The sequence below is a fragment of the Enhydra lutris genome, unplaced genomic scaffold (assembly GCF_002288905.1).
Source record: "Enhydra lutris kenyoni isolate GAN:26980312 unplaced genomic scaffold, ASM228890v2 scaffoldscaffold30, whole genome shotgun sequence".
In the NCBI taxonomy this organism is placed as follows: domain Eukaryota; kingdom Metazoa; phylum Chordata; class Mammalia; order Carnivora; family Mustelidae; genus Enhydra; species Enhydra lutris.
In genome coordinates, this window is record NW_019154114.1 from 11,749,795 (window position 1) to 11,776,561 (window position 26,767).

General features: G+C 38.8%; 1 protein-coding gene across 6 annotated transcripts in view; it reads left to right on the forward strand.

Moving 5' to 3' along the window:
* Positions 1-566: 566 nt before the first annotated feature.
* Positions 567-26,767, forward strand: part of LOC111152888 (contactin associated protein like 4) — a 240,396-nt gene continuing 214,195 nt past the window's right edge. For 5 of the 6 annotated variants that reach the window (XM_022511606.1, XM_022511608.1, XM_022511611.1 and 2 more), the window contains exon 1: positions 567-754. In XM_022511606.1, the coding sequence (XP_022367314.1) occupies positions 670-754 (85 nt within the window). In that variant the 5' untranslated portion in view covers positions 567-669. The remainder of the gene's footprint in view (positions 755-26,767) is intronic. The other variant, XM_022511607.1, reaches the window with a different exon arrangement.

The window sequence follows — 26,767 nt, forward strand, 5'->3', positions numbered from 1 at the left end:
TTTCCCCAGGACAGTTTTAGCTACAGTTTACCAATACGGCTTAGTTATTTCTGTCTTCCTTTATGCTTTTGTTTTGAAACATAACGCAGTTTTACCTGGACGCCCTCCCGGATATTCAGGAATGAGCTCAGTGTATTGACTGGCTCCGCTAAAGGCAAGACCTCCGGAAAATCGGGAGGCTCCACCGCCTCACCCCTTCCCCCAGCCACATCTCCAGAGGGGAGAAAGGGTTAAGGACTGTTGGAGAATAGCGGGTCGGGGAGGGAGCCCCGAGGAGGCCCCGGAGCAGCAGGCCCCGCCGGCAGGTGCAGCTTCCAACAGCGGCCGCAGCGCGCGGTGGGCTCCAAGCGCCCCTGTGAATTTGGAGGAGGGAGCTCGGCCACAGTCGGGGACCGCCGTGGCGAGGAGTGGGCGTGGCCTCGTCGCTGTGGATGCTTGTTAGGAAAGATGCTGGGAGCCTTTCACTGAGGAGTCAGGGCTGTGTGTGGGGTGTGTGTGTGTCTCTGTGTGTGCCTGTGTGTGTGTGTCTGTGTGTGTGAGAGAGAGAAAGAGAGAGAGAGAGGAGAGGAGAGAAGGAAGGAGATCGACTGAGACCCAGAGGTGCTGAAGACCCAGAGAGCGCTGGAAGAGCCACTCAGGATCTTTTGGGGGAACCCAACAAATGTGAACATGGGGTCTATCACCGGAGCTGTCCTCAAGACGCTACTTCTGTTATCTACTCAAAATTGGAACAGGGTCATAGCTGGGAATTCCTGTAAGTATACAGCAAATGATTTAAAACTTGAAGGGGTGGTGGTGGTGGGGGAGGCTCTCTGCAAAACTTTAATTCTGTTTTTTTAATCATTATTATTTGCAACTGAAATTGCTGCAAAGCATATTGCTATAAATGAGCCTCACTTAAAAATCTTGCAAATATGACTGGCTTTACACGTGTCTTTCCTCCTGATCTGGTCAAAATATGCAAAGTGTCATTTCCTTTCTTTTTTGGCCATAAGCAGGCTCTTATCCTCCTGTCTTTGAATATTCATTCAGAGAGCTCAAGTTCTAGTAAAACATTAAATTAGCATCTTAACCAGGGAATAGCCTGTGAATGTCTTCATTTCTTCCTTCTCGAGGATTACTGAATTTTATTGGAATTATGTGTATCAGGAAAACAACTGGCAGACTTTACCTTACCTGCATTAGCTTGGATTTCTGAAGTTTGCATTGGCGGACTGATAGCTGGCTGCAGCTTTCAATAACTGACAATAACCGAAAGGCACTGCAGAATTCAGGAGCAAAACTGGCAGAGGTGAACCCCAGTATTAAGAATCGTGCCCTCACTCCTAAAGAATGAGATTTGAGTACTCTTGAAAGAGGGGTCTTCATCCCTACATTTTGCTTAAGGAAAGATGTTTACGTGATTTTTCAAAAGTATGAATTCTTAAAAGCATTAGTTTTAACTTTATGCATTTATGATTGGATATTCTCAGTTAATTGATTCGGGGAAGATTTACCAAGACCTTATTTCTTATTTAAGTATCATTCAATATAATTTGGCAGAACTCCCTTCATCCATGTTTTTGTTAGAGATAGAAAAGTTTTAAAAGTTGTATTTGGGTTAAAATCCCCAAATGGGAGGTTCCCCCCCTCCTTGACAAATGATAAATAAGCCCTGCAAATTCAACTTTTTACCTCTTTCTCTGATTTAAAAAGAAAAGCTCATTTGCTTTTCCAGAAAGGGCTATGAGGCCTGTTCAGGAATTGATGTTGCTGTTGCTGTATAACCAGGGTTAGGTTTGGGGCTACAAATAAGCCAGTAATCAGGCATTTGCTCCCATGCATCCCTTGAGCACACTAAAGCACTTTGATGTGGGAAAAACATGATGAATGACCCTCTGGCACAAGTCAGATGTCCATTTACACCGCGCGGGCTCCTGTGATTTCAGGTTCCCATGCATATTAGCTCATAGACTGGCGTGGTGTATCCATCACTCAGCAAGAAGAGAACACCCCCCAGATGCTGCACTGTGTTTCAGACTCAGTTTTCATTTGGTTGTATAAGAATTCCATGAGACAAGAAAATTTACCTGTTTCCACCTGGTCAGAATCTTGGAAGGCTGTAATGGTAGCTTTTGACAAGCATAGCAACAAACAAACGACAACTAGACAGACACACACTCCACACCCATGCACACAAAGTTTTGTTGAGAAGGCTTAAAATTCATTGTCCAACTAAGAAGTTCAACAAAAAAGGAAGGCACTAGAGGTCACTCTTACAATGGAAAGCACATCACTTGAAGCATCCTTCCCTTCAGAAAAGCAGAGCTGAAGTCTGGCCTAGACACAGTCATGCCTTATCAAGGCACTGGCTATATTTGGGTTAATAATATATGAATATGATTGATATCTGTTTGATTGATAGTTTATGTTTGTTTGCTTGGAGTCCAATAAAAGGCAGATAGACACTAAATAGCTTTCGTTTGTAATAGATCTTTTCAGCGAAGGGCAGAGGAGCTGCTGAGACCTGAGGAAAGCAGAATATTCAGTAGTGCTGGGCCTCTGGCTGACACTTTAAATTTCAACCCTGCTTCTATATTCTCTCAGCTTTGGTTTGTTTGTGAAGTGGTTTAATGTTCTTCTAAATACTTGAAAAACTTATAAGAACCTATAAAATTTTAAATTACTAGGAATTATTTAAATATTGAAGTTGGAGTTCTTGGTTACCATATATTGAGTTACCATATATTGAGTTGACAGTTGTCAGAGTGTCAAAAATGCAAATAAGTGCCCTCATCTAATTAAAGTTGTATTTAATAATTTCTTATTAACATCATTTCATGTTTTGCAATAATACATATGAGAAAAATTTCATTTCCCAATTTTTGTTTTATTCTTTAGCACTTAGTGTTTTTTTTTTTTAATTTTTAATTTTTGGTTGGAAGCAAGGTCTACTTACTAACAAGGCGCTTCATATGTTTTATCTTGTTTGGAAGAACAAGTATATATGTTTACTAGCAAAGCTGGGATTTGGTGTATGGACAAGTGACCATCAACCAGCATAAGTATTTTTATTTTTTTGTATTTTTCATTTTTTCAGCATAAGCATTATAAAGTCTTACAGTAACACCAATAATTCTTCTGGACAAGACTTTGTATTAAAACATGAATCAATCTTGAATGCCAATGTTAAAGTTAGGGAGAATTGAATATAAATAAATAAAATTAAAGGTCAGTGTCCTAGGTGAATACAAAGACCTTCTCCCTTTATTTACAGCTGATTCACCAAGAGCAGATCTGTTCTCCACTGAGTCAGCCCAAGACTACCCAAGGCTGTCAGTGTGAAAGCTTTCATGGGACAGCACTCTAAACCAGGAACAGCTCAGGGATTAGGTGCACTGTAATTTGAATGTTAGTTGAGCAAAATCAATCAACATGGTAACTTTACATTGGAAGGATTCTGTGCAAATAAACACATGTCTGTATACATGTTCATGTGTATGTGCATGTATATATACATAAATAAATCTGTGTAAACCACCAGACACATGTGCTCACGCATATTTGGTGACTCTGCTCACTCCTCACCTGTCTACAGATGAGATATGTTGAATGGACCCCATCCTTTGTCAACTAGCGCCCTACTGGACATTTCAAAAGCAGTGAACCAGCCCCAGGTGTTTCCCCTTTGTTCTGATAAAGACAAACATGCTGTTATGTTGAGGTGTTCCTTTCATGGACGTTTAGAGACAGCTCCTTCTGGAAGAGCTTGCTCTGTGATACGTTGTGCAGACTATTGTTGGTTTCTTCACTTGCTCCCAAGAGACATGAATTGTGAGAAGGGAGATACCTATTTTTATAATTACTCTTATGGACCCACGGTTTCTTGCTCAACATGAAGGTGTTTTGGGAAAAGTTGACTCACCACAAAAGAAGGAACAGTTGTATGGACTAAGGCAAGTAAGAGTCTTGCTGTTATTTTTACTCTCGCAGATCATGTGATGAAGGCTTCCTGGCATCCTACTGAGTCTTACTCTGAAAATATTTAATGCTCACCAAGTAGCTTTTGAATGACTTAATTAGAAGTTAAACTCTTTCTTTTATCTAACTGAAAAAAAGGATTATCTGATATCTACTCTGACAGAAGCATGGGAAGAGTATGTTAAAAATCAGCAATAGATGAGGGTAATTGCTTGAATGGATCATCACTCTTGTGGGGTCCGGGCTCCAATGTGAAATGCAACTGGACAGATTCCCAAATTGTTAAAACTCAACCTTGCAATTCTTTCTTGAAGCTTCCTACTTTTCCTCCTTCTCCCAAGAATTTCTGCCCATGGCAAAAAACAATTAGACTGTAATAGTAGAGTACTGATGAAATATAATGATATGATACAATGCATGAATAGGTGACACACAGGTGAGCTTGTACTTTGACTCACTTTTCTAACAGCGACGCTGATTTGTTTTCTTCAGATTAGTGCCTTCTCCCCACTTCCGACTGCGTGCATCCCAAATAATTTCCGATTAGGGCCGTCTCCAGCTCTGGGGATGACACAACTCATACCTAACATGGGGCTCAAAAATAGGACTTTCACAGCACTCATAGGGCTCACTCTTAGTAATAAACATTATTGTCTTCTAAAATTTTGGAAATTGTGTCAGATATCAACAGTTCCTTTAAGGGACCCAATCTTTATATCAAGATTGAGTTAATTTGCCTCTTCAGGGAAAACAGTTAGTAGAATTGCATAACATCAATTGTAAGATAATGCAATATTTACCTCAGAGGTTGGCCAAATATGGCCCACTGCCTTGTTTTGTAGAACTGGTGAGCTGAGAGTCATTTTTCTAATTTTAAATGTTTGGAAAAAAAGTTTTAAAAAATGTTTGGAAAAAATTAAAAGAATTCTTTGCAGCACAAAAAAATTAAATGAAATTTGAATTTCGGTCATCCATTCCTATCATTAGTAGACCTGTGTGGCAAACATTTGTATGCATTATTATTATATTTTGCATTTTATCAACAAAATTTTCTTGAAATTGATCTCCCTCTCTTGATATGAAGATCTTCATAATATTCTTTACTATCTGGCTTTTATAGGAAAACACCCATGGATTTTAATAACATACAATATAATGGTGACACATGGGTAATATATAAATTATACTGCTATGATGAAATTTAGTCTTAATTATTTAGCACAGAAATACATACTTGTGGAATTGTGGTACTGAAAGTAATTACTAGGAGGTATAACAGAAGAAACCTTCAAATCAGTATCTTCCTCATATGTTTCTTCTTAAAGACTTTATTGTTCAGAGATACTATTTCAGTGGGTGTGAATTACTTGTAACTATTTGTAAAGCTTCAGCAGTTTTGGTTGCTAAAGGGGCACCTTCAATCTCAAGTAATCTGTTAATATAAGAAGTTCAATAAAGTGTATAAGTAATTGCATCTCAGATATTTCAAATGAAAATTCTGTTGTTATTTTATACTTTCATGAGTGTAAATTATCCCATTCCATACTAATCAGAAACTTGCATTTGGAATCACTGATTGTATGAGGGAGGTGATCTTACAGGAAGAGTATTCTCATCCCTATGACATTTACAGTAGCAGCTTCCTACAAACTCTGAAATTGGCAAACTTTCTAGAATAAGTTAAAAAAATAGACTTCCATTTAAGCACTGCCCACTGAGAATTCATAATAACTGGGCAGGTGCCTTTCATCTACTCATGCCAACATAATTAATTTTTATGTAAATGTCTTGTCCATTTGGAATTGTATTTCCTTTTCATTTCCAAGAACTGATCATTGGCCTCATTTTATTTACACTATACTGTTTAATGTGGGGTTTTTTAAAGTTTAAGTTAAAAATATGATGGAATATGGGGCGCCTGGGTGGCTCAGTGGGTTAAGCCTCTGCCTTTGGCTCAGGTCATGATCCCAGGGTCCTGGGATCGAGCCCCACGTTGGGCTCTCTGCTCAGCAGCGAGCCTGCTTCCTCCTCTCTCCCTGCCTGTCTCTCTGCCTACTTGTGATCTCTGTCTGTCAAATAAATAAATAAAATCTTTAAAAAAAAAATATGATGGAATATAACATTTTACAAGTTCTTTTCATCGAAATTCCATGGTAACTTTTTTCCCCGAAGTAAATGGCCATGTGTTAACATACTTTATTTTTCATAATTCTGTTAATTTTAATGGCTCATCTCTAATGAAGATTTCTGTCTTATCAAAAAACCAACTTCCAAATCAAAGACAGCCAAGGATTGTCTTGTAGAGCTCACTGAAATGTGACTTTCTCTGGGTGTCAGCAGGAACTGTAGTGGGATTCATGACTGTCCACTGTGAATAGATGATGAGGGTCAGGGATACCTGCCATTACATGGCTCTGAATTTTTTTTACAACAGAGTATCAGTTTTGCTTTATAAATATCTCTATTTCTCAAGTTGATACCATATTTAGAATTTGAATGGCTTTTACTTCAGATAAATCAGTATTAGGGTCTTAATATTGTCAACTAATGAATCCCACAACCTTTAGGTTGCCAGTTAGTAAGTTTATCTAAGTCCTCCAGTCTCCTTTTAAAATCTCTTTCTTTCCTTCTTAGTGATTGAAAGTTCACAGACCCACCCAGCTCCTGAAATCAGCAGAAAGAGTAGTGAAAGCTTATCCAAAATTGTTATGTTCACCCCAGATATGCCTATTCAGATAGGTAGTGAATATCTCTGGTGAAATATTAAATAACGCAGGCTTTGATCTGATTTTTTCCGTGGGCTGGTATTTCAATTCTTGCTTAGCTTAATTTTTAAAAATTTTTATTGATTCAGGAATTTTGTCCTCCATAACCTTTTTAGTATTTGTTGAGAATCATTGCTGTTTTTTAAGACAAGTATGATGGCGAAGGGGAGACCTGTCGCAGAGTATTTGCTTAAAATAGGACGTGTTTCAAGAATGATCTACATTCATGTAGTGAAATGAGCTATGTTGTGGCAGTGGTGGAGCAAATTCTCATAGAATTTATGGATAATTGTTTTAATGGGTATTTCACTTAGACACTTTTAGAAATACCCTTTAATAAGCAGATCGTTAAAAACAGGTCTTGAATTGTAGGATTAAATGCTAAGGTCACTTAAAAAGGAAAATCTCAGGAAGAGAAATAAGTGCCCCAAACTAAATGCAGACAAAAACTTTGGAACTTTAGGAGACCATGTGACTATCACTGAAAGTCTTTCCTTTTTTTTCCCTGGTAATCAAGGTTGTAATTTATTTTTACAATTGAGATATTTATTTCCTTCTTACATTGGCATTTAAAGAATATGTTAAATTCTTTTTTTTGAAATTCAGTTAGCCGACATGTAGTCCATCACTAGTTTCAGATGTAGAGTTCAACAATTCAGCAGTTGCATATAATACCCCATGCTCGTCACATCACATGAAATTGATGTGAAAGGACTTTTTTAAGAAAGTCTTTCTTAAAGGTAGAATGAATTCATCAAAAAGCCTCAATTAACTAAATAGTCTTAAATGAAATTATTTACCCTGGAGATTAATATTGTAATTTGAAGGCTTTGAGAGTTTTAAAAAATATTTAAAATTTCTTAATAGTTTACCCATAACTCTAAATTATAGTAAATTGTACTTCTAAATAATGGAGGTGTCATTGACCATTGGATTATCTTCGTGACTGCTTTTTTGGGGGACACTCTGGTGCCTAAGATTTCAACACTCAAATTTCTTCAGTGAGTTCTAGAGCTGTAGTTGTTTCCTGTTTCCTGTGCTTCGAGTAGTTATACATGTATGTATGTATGCATGTGTAATTTTTTATTTCACTTCTAGAACCAACTTTCCTTGTTTTTAGTCTTTGAATTTGGACCCTCTACAAAGCTGATTGCCTCAGGTCCCTGTAGTAAAGACCAAATCTGATGCTCTACTTCACAAGTAAAGATATATATATATTTTTTCCCAGTTGATTTCTGGACGATAAAGTTTTTGTCAGAATGTTTTTGCTAAGGTATTCAGGTACATGAACTATTATGTACCATGTAAGCTATTATGTAATGGTAAGGAATGTCCATGTAAAAATCTATTACAAAGTATCATTGTTTCCATTCTTCTGAGGAAAATTGGTAGTTGGGAGAGGAAGAGTATGTGTTTGGTTTGGGGTTATTTTTTCCCTCCAATGAATTTTTGTCATGGTTCACAGAAAAGTGGTACTCTGGTAATAAAAGCAAAGATAAAGCATAACAGGAGGTAAAAGTGGGTCTGTTTATGTTACAGTTAATTAGTCATTCCAATGTAATATTGGAAAAGTGAGTGAAGCTTGAAAACGTTTGACATTTTAAGTAGTTTAAAATTAGTAACAATAAAAGTTTTTAATGCTATAAGTATTTAATAGAACAGTGATGAAATTTACCTCTAAGGTGTTTAAATCACAAAAGAAAAAAATGGTATTATATGTATCAGTTGGCTATAGGTCTAATTACTTTTTTTTTTTTTCTAATTACTTTTTTAATTAAGTACCTCTCATTACTTGGCAGTGCTCTAGAATAAGATATTATGTGCTTCTAAATCATAAAAGACATATTTGTTTCTGTAACCATTTTTTTCCCCCACTGGCAATTATGGTACTTACAACTGAGGTCATAGGTTGATATTAGTTTAGAAACAGCATGTAAATATATAAATTCACCTGCCTTCCTAAATTGCATTTATTTTATAGTTTCAAAGCAAACTATAACCTATAATCTTATCACTGACTTACTCTGCAGTTATAACCTATATAGAGAGATTTTTAAAAAAATGCCCTTTGAATAAGGGCACCGATAAACTCTTTTTGGACTTGGTCACAAGCCTTGGAGTTGGTAGATGCCTGGGTGACACTGAATAGATATCTGAACTGAATGGCTCACAACTCAGAGCCCCACAGTTTGCTCTCAACCTGACCTTTGCTGTATCAGACCCAAGAGAGAGATTTTGGGGAAAATTTGAGAAAGATAAATTTCCCTCTGGGCTAATAGTTGTGCTGTAAGAGATTGAGTATCTATCTATCTTTAAGACATCTTTAGTTTTCAAAGATAATGATACGTATCTGTCTTTTTTTAAAACAATTTTTTAATTAAAGATTTTATTTATTTGAAAGAGGGAGAGAACAAGTATGAGCAAGGAGGAGGGGCAGAGGGAGAAGAAACAAACTCCCCAGTGAGCAGGGAGCCCAACACAGGGCTTGATTCCAGGGTTCTGGGATCATGACCTGAGCCGAAGGCAGATGCTTAACCAACTGTGCTAGCCAGGTGTCCCATGTTTGTCTTTTAAAATCAGATCAGCAGATAGCCAAAGAGAAGGAAGGAGCTAAATTGAAACTGGTCTGTGGGGGAAATGAGTTGCTGAGATGAAATTGTCATAGTGTGTGTGTGTGTGTGTGTGTGTGTGTGTGTGTGTGTGTGACACACTGCCATGCATATGTTGGAAGATACTGTTGGTGGAAATTGGGAAAGGTCCATATTGGCAGAGAAATGGAAAACATTGTCCCTGGGTGACACATTTTTAATTAAGTAGGGTTAGAATATAGAATAAGATTATTTCTTAGTTGCTACCATTCCAGAATAATCTCTGGTATAGTTTTAAAAAACAGTATATGGGGGCACCTACGTGGCTCAGTTGGTTAAGTGCCTTCAGCTCAGGTCATGATCCCACAGTCCTGGAATCGAGCCCCACATTGGTCTCTCCCGGCTCTGTGGGGAGCCTGCTTCTCCCTTTCCTTCTACCTGCCACTGCCCTGCTTGTGCTCTCTCTCTCTCTCTGTCAAATAAAAATAAAACAAAACAAAACAGTATGTGAGATTAAAATTTAGCAAGAGGTCTTTCTGGATTCAATTTAAACTCCTCCCAAACAGAGGGCTAATGTTGCCATTTTTTGATCCCAAAGTGCTTTATTTTTTAGGATATGACATGGAGATCTCAGGGACCCCAGCATTTAACTCAACTTCTAGCTAATCTTTCTGAACATGACAATGAAGGCAGAAAATGGCGGGAGGGATTTTGGCCTAAACACCACTAGATACAATGAAGCAGAATGTAACTCTCAAAGACAATGCAGTAAAGACACTGGTACCAAGAGAAGGGCATTATAAAGTTTAACATTGTTCACATCATTCGCTTTTATCTCTCAATTTTGGCTGATATTGAACAAAAAGAATCTATCTCCAAGGCGGGAAGCTGCATGAAATCTTAGCGATCCTCATAATTAAGGATTTATAATACATATTTACATTTGCCATGTTTTAGATGCTTAGGACTTAATTAAATGAACATTGCTGAAATAAAAACAATTCTATCTTAAGTGGTGGTGAGGGAATTCTGTGCAAGGTTATAAAGCTGCTCAGATAGGCTCTTTAGTTCCATTGTGTGTATGATTTCTGTGCTTATTTGAAGTGTTGTGCTTTAACATGGAGCCTGTGTTGTAATCCTGTTAGGAAAACGTCAGGTGTCTGTAAAATGTCATAGCACAATCTTTTAAGTATCATAAGATGTGTAGCCTTTCCTCATACAAACGAAAGAGAGGATGCTTTGGGAAAGGAAGCAGGATATGGTTAAGAAAGCGACGAGCAAGCACTGAAGATAACATTTGATTTCCTAAACTCGCAGAATCCTATAGGACCTAACCTCCAAACAGAACACAGTGAAATAAAATATTTCATAGTCAAATACCTATTAGAGAAATGGAAAAAGTAGGCTCATAAAAATCTGATGTGGAGTTTTAGGCACTAAGAATAAAACGATGATCACAATGATTTGCTATGCTTGACATATAAAACTGAGCCATTTGCTGGTGTGGCTTTGTAAATGACCACATTCGTTTCTTGAAAGCCTTGCTATGTGCCTGCCTATGGAACGGTTTCTTTCCATCTCTCTCTATTTAGATACATAGTTGCAACATGCTATAGATTATCATGGAAAGAATGTATATGTAGTATATGTAGTGGTATTAATCACTGAAACATTCTCTAGAGAAGATGCTGGCAGTTCTCTGATTTTCTGAGTTAGCAGAATGGAGCCTTGATCATTTTCCTTTTTTCCTTCTTCTGGATATGGGGATGATCGGGCTGTGGCATCTGTCATCTTCGGGATTGCCAGGGTTGGTTTGGCTGGTAGGACCCGCGCGGCAGCTGTCTCCTTCCCTCACGACTTCCTGTGACTTCCATTCCTTCCATTTCACATCATGCATGATTTTTAAATACTACGGGTATTACTGTATTTTTAGGTGAGCCTGCCAGAATGCATTGCTATGTTCCATCAGTTTTTAAGGTTTTATCTAAAAAGAAGGTAACTCCTGCCTTGTAGCTCTATTTCATTGTTAGGTGCTTTCAGTAATAAGTTCAGCCTTATTAGCATAACAAGCGAGTATCTTCCTCCTCTGTATTTGCTGATGGCTCCACCTTTGTCTCTCTCACAGTGCTGCCCCTCCCCACGTCCTCTGGCCTCTATTGTCTGGCCTTTACATCTGCTGTTCTTTTTGCCTGATGGCCATCAATCCCTTCCCCCTGAATCCTCCTGGAAAACATCTACCTAAAGCAAGCCTGACCTCCTTCCTGTGCAGAGCCTTTCCTGATCAAACCATCTCAGCTGTCACCATCTTAGCAGATTCTCCAGAGCACCCTAAGTGTTCGCCTGTTCCTACCCTGATCATAGACTCTCAAACTGTATTTTTCGAGAATATGTCTCCTTTACAAAACGGTGAAATCTTTGAAAGGCGAAGGTATTATTTTAATCATTTCTGTGTCTGTAACACCTGGCACAGTGCCTGGAGAAAAGAGGATATTCGGTAAATGTGGAAAGAATACACCAAATGGTGGCTTATCTGTATTTTTTTTTTTTTTTTTCAGTTGAAACACCAAAAAGAGAGGAGACGAACAGAATCAGGCTAGATAAACTGGAGCACTGTGTATTATTTTAATGATAAAAAAGTCATTTTTAGGTAGGGGACCACTTTTTTTTTTTAACTTTTTTTGGATTTTGTATTTATCTCTATTAGATTTCATTTAGATAGGCTGAGTACTTTATTCTGGTCTGTCATAATCCATTAGGATCCATACTATCATGGCCAACCGACTCTTACTGGCTCTCCCCCTTCCTCCCTCCCTCCCCCCTTTCCTATGTATAGCAAATATAATCTGATAGGCCGGTATCTCCCATCATGTTTGGACTGAGGACCTCAGTGAACAGGCAAACACAAAATACATCATGAGCCTAAACTGGAATTGCATCTGCCCCCGTCCAGGCCCTCCTTGCACCTCTCCATCTCTGAAGCTGCCACATGATCTCCTCCAGTTTGGAAATTGTGCTGAAATCTTGTCCCCACATTCTGGAAAGAAATCTTTGATTTCTTCATCTGTCTTGGTCTTCAGTTCCTTTATGTTGGCTTGTATTTTCTGTTTTCCCACTTAAAGACTTTTTTTCTTTTACAGATGGTAGAAGAAAAATAAATTAGTTCTCTGTTTTTCAAATTTTCATCATTAACTTTATGAAGAGTGTAACCACAGCTTCCTGGTGCTTCTCTTGCCTGCGAACTTACGCAGCACTTTTCTTCATTGTCTGTAGTTACGTTTATAAGCATTTGTGAGTTCCAAACTTCTTTTTTCCTCTTTGAATTGTACACATATTCTTTTTGTTCATTTCCTATAACTCTTCATTACTCTTTTTAGATTCCTGTCATGTTTCTAATTCCTCATTGTGTACCTTTGTGATTTTCATTGCCAGATTTGTAGAGTTCATAGCTTTCCGCGTATGCTGACATATGTTATCATTCATATTTGCAAATATTCCTTTTGCATTGGGCTCTGTAGACTCTAAGGTGGTGGAGGCAGGCATTACTATTATTATTTTACAAACTAGGAAGTGGAAATTTAGGAGGTACTTCCAAAGTCATCTAGTAAGGAAGAATGGAGCTAAAGACTTGGGCCCAATGTCAGTGATGGTAAAGGCATTGCTCATTGAGATGGAACACATTCATCTTCTCCATGAGCCTTTGAAATCACCTCCCCTGTGTGTTGGAACCCACACCTGCCTGTTCTCAAGGTTCTGTCTCTGGCATGATCAATTATAAGGTGACATGCTTACTTTCTTCTAAGGATTCTGTCACTTACATTTTATTCACAAGTTCTTTCTTCCTCTTCAGCATGAAATGTCAAGCATCTCTCGGCATATATAACCACAAAATATCCCACTCTGAATGTCCATTGACTCCCCTTGCTCCTTGGTACCGGAGACCTACCCACTCAGTCTAGATTCCTTCCTTGAGTCACCAATTCCAAGAACAGGTCGTAATGGACAGAAAAAGCTCAAATGACCAAGAAAAACCAACTCCTTTCTGCAAGCTTGCAACACCGTGTGATCCGGGCATTCTGCCAGTGTTGTTTCTTTCTCTATTAAATCCCTCTCCTTGCTCATTCCCTTCTCCATTCCCTTTGGGCATTGTATTAGTCTGTGAGGGCTGCCATAACAAATACCACAGGCTGGGAGGCTTAAACAACAGAAATTTGTTTTCTCCCAGTGCTGGAGGCTGGAACTCAAAGATCAAAGCGCTGGCAGGGTTGGTTTCTGGTGAGGACTTTCTTCGCGGTTTGCAGATGGCCACCCTTTTACTGTGTCCTTGTGTGGCCTCTCCTCTGTGTTTGTGATCAGTCAGAGAGAGATCCCTGGTGTCTTTTCCTCTTCCTGTAAGGACACCAGTCCCATCAGTCCCATCCCACGATGAGGGCCTGTGCTGCTGATGGACGCTACTTTTATGAGCCCATTTAACCTTAATTACCTCCTTAAAGGCCCTGGATCTTGGCTCCAAATATAGTCACAATGAGGATTAAGGCTCCAATATATGAATTTTGAGGTGGGGGGCACAATTCAGTTTGTAATGAGTGCTCTCCCTGTCTCAGCTGCCTGAATAAAGTAAATCTCTTGATATTTGGGAGAATTTTTGCAAGCTCAACAGCAGATACGTTGTTTTTACTGATTTGAAACGTATCAGGTGAGTGACATCATCTTTCACTTGATTCCCTTTCCAATGGCATTGCTAGGATGACACCCAGTGCGCTTCTCCATTAGCTCCTGCTGCCTGGTTGCTAGCTACCACCGTCTTGTCTCTTCTTTCCTTTTATCTGCGCCTGGTGCTCTCTACCTGTCTCCACCTGAGAGTTTCTGATATCTCTTAGGAGTGCATCTTAATGACACCAAAGATTGCCTTCCCATCATTTCACAATGGTTTTATAACTTTGAAGCAAATCATTTTCTTTGTGAGCATTATTGTGTTCTAAATCGTCCTTCCAACAAGTCTTAGAGATGTATAGGATGATAATTTAGTTCCCTTTATTAAAAATCACCTCTTTATTTATCACCCACACTCCCACAGCTTTTATCACAAATGTTATTCTATCCCCCTCCAAATTACTTTCTCCTCCATGTTGCCGAGCCGCAGTTACATAGTGATTTGCTCTGTGTATTTCTCGTGTCCCATTCTCCAAAGTGGATTTTGCAGTTTGTTTTCTCTGGTGCTTTTCCTCTTTCTGTCTGCAAATCTCAGGCTCTCCCTTTTTATCCTGTGATCCTTCTGTGTCTAGCCACAAACAAACAAATACGACGTAAATAAAATGAACAAACAACCATGATTCTAATAACTTCCTTAAATTCAATTTTAAAATTTGTCTAATTTTAAATTTGTAGAATGCCCTCTAGTATTGGGAACTGGAACAGATGTTTGCCATACATTATTTCACTCAATCTTAACACAGCATCTGTTCGCACCCAGTCTTTCCTCTGATGGGTGTTTTTCCATCCTCTCCAGTGCATTTCTCTTGTGGCTAAATAGTCTTTGTATTTATCTTTTTTAATGGTTCGTAATAATCTATCAAGTGGATGCACTCTTATTTAAACTTTCCTCTATTTTGAACCAGTTAATGACATTGATTTATTTTTAAATTCTCTTAGTCTACCAGTATCTGCTTGTACTTTATTTTTAAATTCTCCTAGTCTACTAGTATCTACTTGTACTAGTATTGGCGATCTTCAGATTCTCATAATTCTCTAAGATCACAGTATCTGAAGCCATTTACAAATGTCAGTGTCACAAACTGTTCAATGTCTTTGTCCCACTTTGGCAAAAATCTAAATTTCTTTTGGAAGGAGAAATTTAAAGCAGTAGCTGTCTTACACACTTCCCTTTCCTGCTCAAGGATTTATAACACTTAAAGATGGTTCTCTGTCTCTTCTAGCAGTATCATTTGTTCAAGCATGGATCAGAGGAGGTGGGTAGAGATTGCCATGTCTGACAGATCTCAGAAGCGCATCTGTCACCCTGTAGGAAACCCGTTCACTCATCAATTGGTCCTGTCAGTTATACACACTGCTGTCTCATCTTGGCAGCCCTCAGCAGCACCACCAATCATCCCTACATGTGTCCCTCTCAGGAGCTCCATGCCCCTGGCCTCTGATGGGCTGCTGCGGGTGGAGATTTTCGGTTGTAACCAGGAGCCTAGTGTTTTCTCCAGAAGGCATGAGTCACTGTTTACAGAAAGAACCTCTTACCTGCCATTTCACTCCTCCCTTGATACTGACTTTGATATCCTTCTGGTGTCTTTAGAGTTCTGTCTTTCTTTAGAAAGACTTAGGATTTCTTATATCTTTCCGAGAAAAATTTCAACATCTCACAAAAACAGACTAGTATTCCTCAATATTGTTCTTCCCTCTGAAATCAGGGAGAGCAGCCCATATTTAATGAAGATCAAAATGAAAAAGAAAACATTTCAGATTTCCAATTTTGAATGGCCAACACCCATATGTTTGAGCCAGTTTTCCAGGGAGTAGACAGGATTCTGTGAAATATCTGATATGTCTTTGAATGGTGCTCCTCATTAGTCCAACCCATTTCTAAAAAAGAAAAATATCATAGGCATTAAGGGCACTTTGTGCTTCATTCTTTCTCTGACTGCTGACCACTGTTCATCTAGCCCAGTTCTTTTTATAGTATGCCCAAGGCTCTTGAAATTTCCTGCTCCCTTGGTACACACAGCATACCACACCTTTAAATATCTGTTCTATCAAGCAAAGCAATGAGACTCTCATTTTAACAATATTTTATTTGATATAATTATATTGATGAGATGCATTCTAGTTCCCTTCTTATCTTCCTGATTGCACAAGTAAAAAATACTAAGGGAAAATGTTTTGTAAGGCATTAATTAATTGGCCTATAATTTGTACGATACATTTGTTAGGTGGACTTCTGTGACTCTGCACTTAAGGCAGTGTCTCACCAATATACCTTCATAGTTGGAACTAATTGGATATTGTTGAAAATAAAGATATTCAATCCCGTATTTCATGTGCTTGACAAAATACCAGGTGAAATAGTACAAGCAAATGTTTAAACTTAAGAGTTGAAATTTATTGCTTCACCTGGAATGAACTATTTTTTTAAATTAAAAGACAAAATTGTTGCCCAGAACCAAATGGAGCATTTTTAGGGGAGTGTTTTGAACTGAAAGTTGTGATCAGTTTTGTACTTTACATCTGATAGATGCTTCTTAAGCTATACATTCTTCTAAAAGCAAGAGATGGAAACAGAGTAAGTCCCTGCCTGTCTACCCAGTTGCCATTTCAAGGTATCTGCTTATTTCTAAACAAGCTTCCGATGTGATCCCAGGAAAACAAATATCAGAGTTACCCTAGGGTTTCTAGGTTTCGGAGGCTGGGCAAGCAAATTATCCATCCATCCACTCAGACTCTCAAACAGCTCACTATGAGTTTTCCTGTTCTAGTCAGGCTAGTAGGGTAAAATCATATCTCCCTGCATTCAGGAAACCAAAACCAAATGGGAAAGACAGAAAAACATGCCTTACAGTATAATGAAAGGCAGACTGTGATACATGCTCTGCTTCAGTCTAAATTCCTGATGGAATACCTTTCTGATTTATTTGGTAAACCCTTGTTTACCTCTCATGTGCCTCCTCTCATGTCCTTTGAAGATCAATAAATGACCAGTAATACTACTAGAATTGACAAAAGATGAGTTCTTGTATTTCTTACTGACTTTGAGTTGATAGTTTGGGAATTTATCCCTACAAATTACACTGGGTGAATATGTTCCATGTTAAATGAACCCTGAAATTGCATGCTTTGGGACCCTGGTTATTTTTCAGTTGGCACTGATGATTCAGAGGATTATACCTAAGAAAGAAATGCTAGTTAAATATATTATAAAAATTCTTGGTGAAATAATGTTTACAATCCCTGGATATATTTGGTTTCATACAATAACTCTTCCATGGGTTACATGATTGTTCCTTCAGTCTATTAAAGCATTTTTCACCCTTGTAATTTCTGAGGCCTCTTGGGGTTTCACCTTAGCCTGCTCATTTTATTCATTTATTCACTCAACAAATATTTAGCATGCTACCTGTCATTACACATGTCTTCAGCATCAGTGGTTTTGAAATGTTAAAATGGTCACAATCAGTAACTTCTTGCCAACAACTGAGCATGGGAGTTCTGACTCCCAGATACATAATGCTTTTGAAATCACATTTTATGCCTAAGGTTTTGCTTTCCTTTACAACAGAATGTACAGTACTGTTCAGGGTGCTGATAGGGTGACCAGTGTCATTGCAGGCCATGGTCTCATTGCTGTTTTGGCCTAAAGCTCAGCTTTGTCACTTTCTGGTCCCAGAAAAGAGCACAGCACAGTGTGAGAGGCAAGACATTTGGGTGATTATAGGCAGAGCACCAGAGATAGCTATTTCTTGAAGGACGAATGGGAGAACCAGGAGGGCAAAGAAGGGAGAAGCACACTCCAATGAGAATGAGCCCCACAAAAGCATGGAGCATCTGAAGGCATCATAAGCCATCCAGGACTGGGTGAGGGTGAGGAGTGGCCACAGAGAAAGCTAAAGAAATAGTCATGAAGCAGTCCTGGGAAGTCCGAAGGATTTTATCTCTAAGGTCATCTTTTTTTTTTTTTTTTTTAATTTTATTTTTTATAAACATATAATATATTTTTATCCCCAGGGGTACAGGTCTGTGAATCACCAGGTTTACACACCTCACAGTCTAAGGTCATCTTAATATTCTAAGTGTTAGCTGCAAGTGTGCGACAGTGATTAGATGTGTATTTTGTAAAGTTAAAACTCCTGGCAGTGTAAAGATGGGAATAATGAGGGAAAGGCAAGGCAATAGCATCTAACCTGGAAACACAGAAAACAGATATTTAGCTGGTGAATTAATTCACGTAAGAAGTAACAACAGCTATGAAATAACCCAGATAGTGACAGAGGCCATAAGGAGCAGGCGGCAGACTTGTCCCGCGTGAACATGAAAGACTGACAGGACACCCTGACAGATAGAACACAAGAGATACTTAAGAGCAAGGAGAGGTCAATTCCAGCTGGCGGTTTTTACTTTGGTTTTATTATAAATGTGTTTACATTCCAGAAAGTGTAATATGCAGTTCCTGTGTAGCTGCTTTCTTCCCAATGAAGGAATTTTAACTATCTTCATGTTTGTTTCTTTTCTTTTTCCATTCTCTTCTCCAACCTGCCTACAAAGATCATATTTAAATTTTCTTGAGATTGTGTGTGATATGTATAATGCAGTATTTTACAAAGATTCGTGCCATGGTGACATACTGAGTAAAATCTTTCCGAGATAAGGCTCATACAGAATACTTTCTGGCGTCACACATGGCTGCATTTTAATGAAGTCTTTTACTTTTGGCAGGAACCAGAATATATCCTGAATTGAAGGTTTCATGGGGTGTTCTTCTTCCCTGTGACTGATAACTAGGAGGTTTTCTTGTCTCCCTCTCAAATACCTGCCCCTGCCCCACCCACTTGGCTCAGATAGTAGAGATTCAATATTTGCCTCTAATGATAAGAGGCTGAATGCCTATTCAGTGGAGTTGTTTAAATACTTCGGGACAAATACATTCTGCCCCGAAGTATATCCATCACTTAATATGTAAGAAGAGGACACAGATAAAATGGAAGAGCGAAAGTTGATTAAAATTTTACAATATGCTCTTCCAGTTATGTTCAGTTTAATTAAACATTTACCCTGTGCTTGCCCTGTTGAAGTGTGTACTAGAAAACAGGCCTATAAAGATGTATAGACTCTGCTCTCAGAATGGAAGGGGGAGAGAGAGAAGAAGAAAAATAGTACAGTTCATTAGGTGGTGCTAACTGAAACATTTTTGGATATGCCACATCATTTTGAACTCACTTCTTTTGCTGTATCTAAGGATTTGGAAGCCAGAGGTGAATTCTGTTGAATTGTTGACCATATTTGATACATTCCAAGCACTGAGAAGAGCTGAGGTAACCGCCCTTCCAGGAAGCTTCCATTCTCCAGCGTGTTCTGCGGTGTTACACCATCTCGTGAGGTTTAAAAATCTGTGACAGGAAGCATTTGAGGCTTTGAATGGCCCTCCACCAGCAGCTATTACATTTTAAAAATGTGTCCCTGGACATGTCCAGCTGTGAAGAAAAACCCGGAAGGTTTTTTACTCAACAGAGTTGTCAAGAAATAACCTTTACTGATGTGTATGTGAACTCAGAGGACTTACTAAAAATGAGAAGGAAACTTCTCTTTTAAGAAGTGTTTTAATATTTTAAACATCTGAATTTCAAGGCCAACCAAACCAGCAACTGGTCTTTAGAAAGCTGTTACAATCGATGATGCTATTTAGCTGGTTCTTCTTGGCCATTTAGATTTCAGCATTTGTAATACACTTATTTAATTTAAATGTTGCTTAAAACCAGCAAACATATACTCAGAATTCTAATAAGTAAGAATGTACCCTGCCGCTAGAAATGATCTACACTGCAAACAACTTGAGGTATTGAATGAGCTATAATAAAAGATGATTATTTATATTTATTTTTATTCAACGTCAATAATATATTTGATTTATTATGTTGTAGCTCTAAAAAACAAAGGACCTGTTCTTCCAGATGTGCATATTATGAGTTAATTTACAATGGAAATTAAATCTTTAGTACTAGGGAATGAGGTAGGAAGTTTATAGGAAGACCTTGATTCTAATCCAGTACTTAAACTTCCCTTAACTTAAATGAAATATATATTCTCAGGCTTAGAAGTAGTTTGTTGTTATGTCTTAAACTTGTCAACATTTACTAATTAAAAAGAAGCCCCCAAATTTATGATCAATCCATTGATTGGTCAATGGATAGATAAGCTTTCACTGTATTAATGGTTATACGTGAATCCTCCAGCGTGCTGTTGTCAGGTCACTTTACCCAAGAACTCCAAACAACCTGCCCTCTATGATTTTGTTTGGCACGTGCAAGCTATAAAGATGTCTGTTTTATATAATTCTTTAATAGTAATATTTGTACTAAAAGACTTGATAAGTCAGATGCTAACCTAGAATCCAGAAGTCATGTGTGCTCTCCTATCCCCTCCTCTTCCTCTCAGATGCCTCATCTTTTTCTGGTAACCTACAGCCAGAAACCCTATGAGTCATTTTTCTCTGCTGCCTTCACCCGTCTCTGCAAGTAGTCACATATTACTAGCTGTTTGTCTCTCAGTGTCTCTAACCCACATCTTTTATTTTACTGCCACAGCCAGAAGCATGGGGCCTTTCCAGCTACACCATGGGGTTGAACATATAGACAGGGACGGAAGCATGTGAGCACAGAATTTCAGTGTATTAATTATTGTGTAAGAGTCTTACACAGGGTGCCCTGAGGACAAGGAGGGCACTTGAGCCTGAGGAGGTCCACCAATGGCTCCTTGTGTGGAGGAGATTCCAAGCTGATGGTCTCGCAGTGGCGCAGAGCAATGAACCTGAACAGAACTGCTTGTTTAATCAAAATGTGATCCTCACGTTTAACCAAAATGTAATGGTCATAGAGCATTGATATGAAGGGTTAATGGGACAAGAGGAAGTAGAGTTAAAGATGAGTTTAGAATAAATGCTCTGGGTTTTATGGAGGGCAATTCGATTATTTAGATGACTGCATTCGTGTGTGTAGGGGTAGGGTGGGAGGAGGGACAGTGCTGAGAAGCTGCCAAAGCCTTAATGCTGGCCTCAATTCTCAATCTCCAAGTGGAGAAATTCATTGGAATGTGAAATTCAGGCAGAAAGCCAGTGAGTGAAGTGACCACATCCTGGAAGTCATGGGGGCTGCAGCCATATGACACTCTCCAAGGGCTCAGCTGCCTGCAGCCATACTGGCCAACTGGGTTGCCAACCAGTTCCAGGACGATCACCCTTTTATAAGGTTTCTCATATGCAGACCCTTGGGATCTCTTTTACCAAGCAAAGGAATGGAGCAAAAACCTGGTAGAGATTTTTTTTTTTTTTTAAGATTTTATTTGACACAGAGAGAGAGAGAGATCACAAGTAGGCAGAGAGGCAGGCAGAGAGAGAGAGGGGAGGAAGCAGGCTCCCTGCGGAGCAGAGAGCCCGATCCCAGGACCCTGGGATCATGACCTGAGCCGAAGGCAGAGGCTTTAACCCACTGAGCCACCCAGGCGCCCCCTGGTAGGGATTTTTAATTGCATCTATCACCATATTTTATCTTCAAAAAAGGTTGAATAAGCCAACTTTTTTGCAAGTGATGTCTAGAGCATCACTGATGCACATTTGAAGAAATGTCACCACAGAGAATGTGTTCCATTGTCCTTTATACAAAGAACCTCGCCTGTGCCACGTTGTGTCCACTTAGGACAGCGTATTCAGTGTTCTTGCTCAAGTAACTTCGACGGCTTGGACAACCAAGCGGGAGAGTTGTGCTGGCGATGTAACGTAGTTGTTCAAAGTGAAGGCGCCGAATGGCAAAAAGTCATAAGCCAAAGCCTTCAGCAGGAGATTGAAATTCCTGACCTTCAAGTCCACATCTAGAAAATGGAGACAGTGTTTTCCTCGCAGGATTCTGGTAAGGATTTGATGTGGCTGGATCATAGCACACACTACGTATAACTATTGCTGTTCTTAGCGTTTTTCTCTAGAGGTTGCCAGTTAAAATGTCCCTGGTACATTGGCACTGATCTGTTCATCTTAGTAAGGCTTTAGCTGTTCTCCATGAAGATGTCGTAGATTAGACGCTATGACATATGTCAGGGAAGAACCCAAGTGATAGGTTGAGAAGATGGCATTTAGACTGGAGAGGTGTGGGTGTGAACGAGTGAACAAATCCTGGGTCAACTCAGAATTTTGTAGGAACTAACGTGAAAGTGATAACTTCTATACATGAAAACAAAGTAAAAGCTATACATGATTCTAATTCCAGAGAAGTGTGTGTAGGAAAAGTATATAAACAATTAGCTTGGAAAAAGAAAGATTTTGAATGGCACTGCTAAGTTTTGTGTTATGCTATGAGAGCTATCAGTTGTAAGTCATAGTAGTCTTGCAAACCAGAATGGCATATCATGGCCACTTGTGATATCTTCAGCATATTCAAAGTTCCAAGGATTATTTTAAGCCTTTTATTTTAAGTTCTAAAGTCAAATGGCGACTATTAGTATCTACTATTATTAGTAGATCATTGTGGGATATGCAAAGGAATGGAAATATGTATTTTCTATTTTTAAGTTATTTCTGATCTAATTTGAGACATAGTACGTATACCTAAGATAACATTAACAGCTAATAGAATGGTGTTTGCAAATAATATGGGACCTCAGATACACTGAGAGACCAGGAAGTAAACGAGTTCCCAGTATTTGCTATATTCCCAGTATTTGCTATATCATGGAGATAGCAGGATGTTGGAAGGGTTACAGTAGTTTTAGAAAGAGATGAAAGACCTAGAAGCACAAAGGGTGTGTCCTGCAGTCTTGTCTAAGGCTTGGAGTCACATGTTTGTTAGCAGAGTTTACTTCCTTGCAGTTGAGGCTGTTGATTGTCTTGCTTGCTCTCAATCTGGGTCTGTTCTGAGCACCTAGAGGCGGGTGCTTACCATAACCTGGCAGTTTGCTCCTTCAAGGCTGGTGGGAGCAGTTTCACTCATGCTTCTTGTTTGTGTCTTTGACCTTTAGGACTCTTTGAAGGGCTCCCCTGATTAGGTCATGTCCACCCAGGATAATCTCCCTTTTTAGTAACTAAAACTTAGCTAAATTAGGGATCTTAGTTAATTAACAACATCTGCAAAATACCTCTTGCCATTTAATGTAATATAATCACAGGAATGATATCCCATCGTATGCACAGATTTTGCCTGCACTCAAGGGGAGAAGGTTATGTGAGGTATCTGTAGCAAGGGGCTGGAATTTGGGGGGCTGTCTTAGAATTCTGCCTTCTGAAGGATTCACACACTTGGCTATCTTTCCAGCAGATTGCTGCCTGTGCCATGGTGCTACTTATATTTAAGGAGCTCAGGGGCTGGAGATATCCAGATGTCCTTGCAGCAGCCTGTGGTTCTATAGTGAGGGTGTGGCCTTGTTGGGAAGAGGGAGGTTCCAGAGCTCAGAGCAGCTATGAGCAAATATATATCTGCTCAGCCAGCTTTTAACTAAGCTGTCAAAAGCAGAGTGGGAATGTACCCCAAAGCCAGTCAAGCTTGTCCGTTGCTTGATTATGAAATCAAACACAATAATCTTAACCAATGAAATGGAAATAGCCTCCATCTAATTTCATGTTATTACTCAAGGAAGGTTATTGTTTCTAGTTGGCTTAGTACCCTCTCTCCCACCCTTAGTTAGAAATAGCTGTTTATTAAAATTGCTTTACGGGCTCACTTATTAAAAAGCATTTATCTGCAGAAAAACTCCTTATCAGTATGCAGCATTTCAGCCTTCATCTTTAAGTGTGGTATTTTGAGACACAAATAACAACTCTCAAAATAATTTAGTAATAAAATGGAGTATTTGCTCAGAAATGTCGAAATATCATCTAATATGACTAGAATAGGAATTGAATTGAGGCTTTTTCAATTTTCCCTCTAGGAATCAAAGTCTAAAATATCGCAATTTCAGGTTGAAAATATCAGTTAATGGAAATAGCACACACTTAGGAGGTCATCATTGCTGTGAGTTCGTGCACATGTGATCTCGCTGGGCACAGTGTGAATGCTCCCGAACATTCTAATGACATCATCAAAGGTGTCCAGATGAAAAGATGCCCGTGTTCTCTGAATTCCTTTCCACTTTCCTTGGGAATTGTGGCCACTCAATTTCTGTATTATAAGCAGTCTTAAATCCTGTTTCCTTGGAATAATTAATCTAAATCTAAATAAAAGAAAAGAAAATATATCTAAAGCTTGAGGGATATAAAGAAAAATATGGCCTTTTGGAACATTAAAAATTGTTTCTTAATGGGAAACCAGTACATCGCAAGGATGCTTTACTTCCTTTTTTGGGTTAGTAATTCTGTGCCAATTTTTTTTTTTTCATTTTTTTAGAGGGTAGGATGACACTGTGTTTAGCACGTTAAATGCTACCCCCTCTCTCCTTCTCAAGGGAAAATTCCTATAATAAAATTTTGTAAGAGATACCCAGCTAAATTTTATTCATTTCCAACTCTTGGAGTTTTGGATTTATAATAATAAACACTTAAGGCAGCAATCACAAACACTTATATGTACTTATACACCAGGTGCCAGTACTCTTTATATGCTGACTCATTTAATCCTCAGAAACCCCTATTTACCTTATTATAATCGTGATCCCCATTTAGAGATGGGGGGAGGCAGTTTCAATGAAGCGTTTAAGATCACTTAGTAATTGGAAGAGGCAGGACTTGAGCTGAGGGAGGATGGCTCCAAAGCTGTACTTGAACTCACTATGCTACACCACGTGCTGGCTTCTGCGTGGGGTGACAGGTACAATATGATGCTGATCATGTGATCCCAGCAAGTGGAGACCCGGACCACCTAGGAGGTGCCATGATAGATGCCTGTTCAGGTTAGGGACCTTCCAGAAGGGAGTGAGGGGTGGTGGCTCTCAGGAGGAGTAACATATAGTAAAGGGAAGTATGGCTGTGACTTGGAAAGGAAGCAGTTGCTCAAAATGCCCCAGCTTTGTGCACTGAGGAGAGGCTTGGGGTAACCTTCCAAGTGGCTTTGGGAATGAAGACATTTCTTTAAAAGAAAATAGATTTGTAATATATCTTGTCTTGTCTGTCTCAAATTGCAATCTTATGTGTGGATTCCATTAACTCTAATGGCTTACTAAAAATGGGAGTTCTCCTCTTTAAAGCAATATATGTGTGTCCCCACATCAGACTCAAAAGTGCATTTTAACAATGAATGGGCAATATTTTGAGGCATAGAATCTGCAAAAAATTTCCTTTCTTGGTTCTACACCTCTAGTTTGGTAACTGTGGTAGGTGGAGTAATGGCCTTCCAAGGATGTGCACATCTTAATCCCTGGAGTCTTTGACTATGTTACCTTTGTAGGGCATAAAGGATTTTGCAGATGTTATTAGATTAAGGCTCTTGAGATGGGGAGATTATCCTGGATTATCCAGGTGGGCTCAGTGTCATCACAAGAATTCTCAAAAGGAGGAGCAGCAGGAGAGTCAGGGAGAGGGTGATAATCAGAGGCCATATGTAAGGCAATGAATGGGCCTGTAGAAGGTGGCAAAGGGAAGCACTCAGATTCTTCCCCAGAGCCTCCAGAAGAATCATCGCCTGGCTGAAACCTTATTTTAGCCCATGAAGTTAAGTCTGAACTTCAGACATCAGAACTATAAGATAATTAATTGTTGTTGCTTTCAGAGACCACCAAGTTTGTGGCAATTTGTTACATCAGCAACAAACAGCAAACTTACTACAGCAGTCATTTACTTTCTCTGTCTCTATTCCTGGGCTATGAAAAACAAAGAACTGTCTGTGTAATTCACTCAAGAATTTTTACATGAACCTATTAGAAAGAAAAAGAAAAAGGAGAAGAAAAAGTTCTGTATAATATATTACAAATCTATTTTCTTTTAAAGAAATGTCTTCATTACCACCTGATTGTAGTTGTCCTACCATGGATTTAATGTCAGTTTAATCTGTGTCTTACATTCTGAAATCTATTTGAATTATTTTGAGTTTTATACTATCTATAAAGTTTCCCTGTAAGTCCCTTTTAAATCAAGAGTCAGTTCTGAAATTTAGATGTGATTGTAAAAGGAACTGCTTAAAGTTATGTGTTACGGGTCCTCAATCTCTTCATCACAGTGTCACATGCGGCCATTTTGTCGGGAAAAGTTCATGACGTGTGCAGGGTCTTAGAGCTCTGATATCTCTTTGCTTTGTAATTATTTGTTTTACCTTTTCAACTTTGGTTGGTTTTGTTGTTGGATTTGTAGGTCTCCTTGTCCTAAAATCTGGACTTTAAATAGTTGGTATTAAGCCTCTAAAATCAATCAGCCTCTGGCTGTGTTGTCATTAAAATTAACTCCCTTCCCATTAATCCATTAATCGTGCAGATAAATTGGGAAAGCGGTTCAAACCAAGGCTCTAACTTGGGACACATAAGCCCGTGTTTGCCTCCAAGTGAAAGCTTATCCCATTAACATCACAGCGTATTAAACAATTATATATATAATTCACACATGGCGTCTATAGGACGAAATGTATATATGGCGTCTATAGGAGAAAATGTATAGAACCTGAGAGGCTACTGCAATAATAAATTCTTGACAACGAGAAAATCACCCCGTGAGTCTGACCACTTGTAGAAAAAATACCGATACTTACTTGTTTTAAATTGCGGCAGTATGTTGTTCTTAGATTTAAGCCACTGATGGACAAAGTTAGAAGCTCATGTTTGTCTTACTTCATATATCTA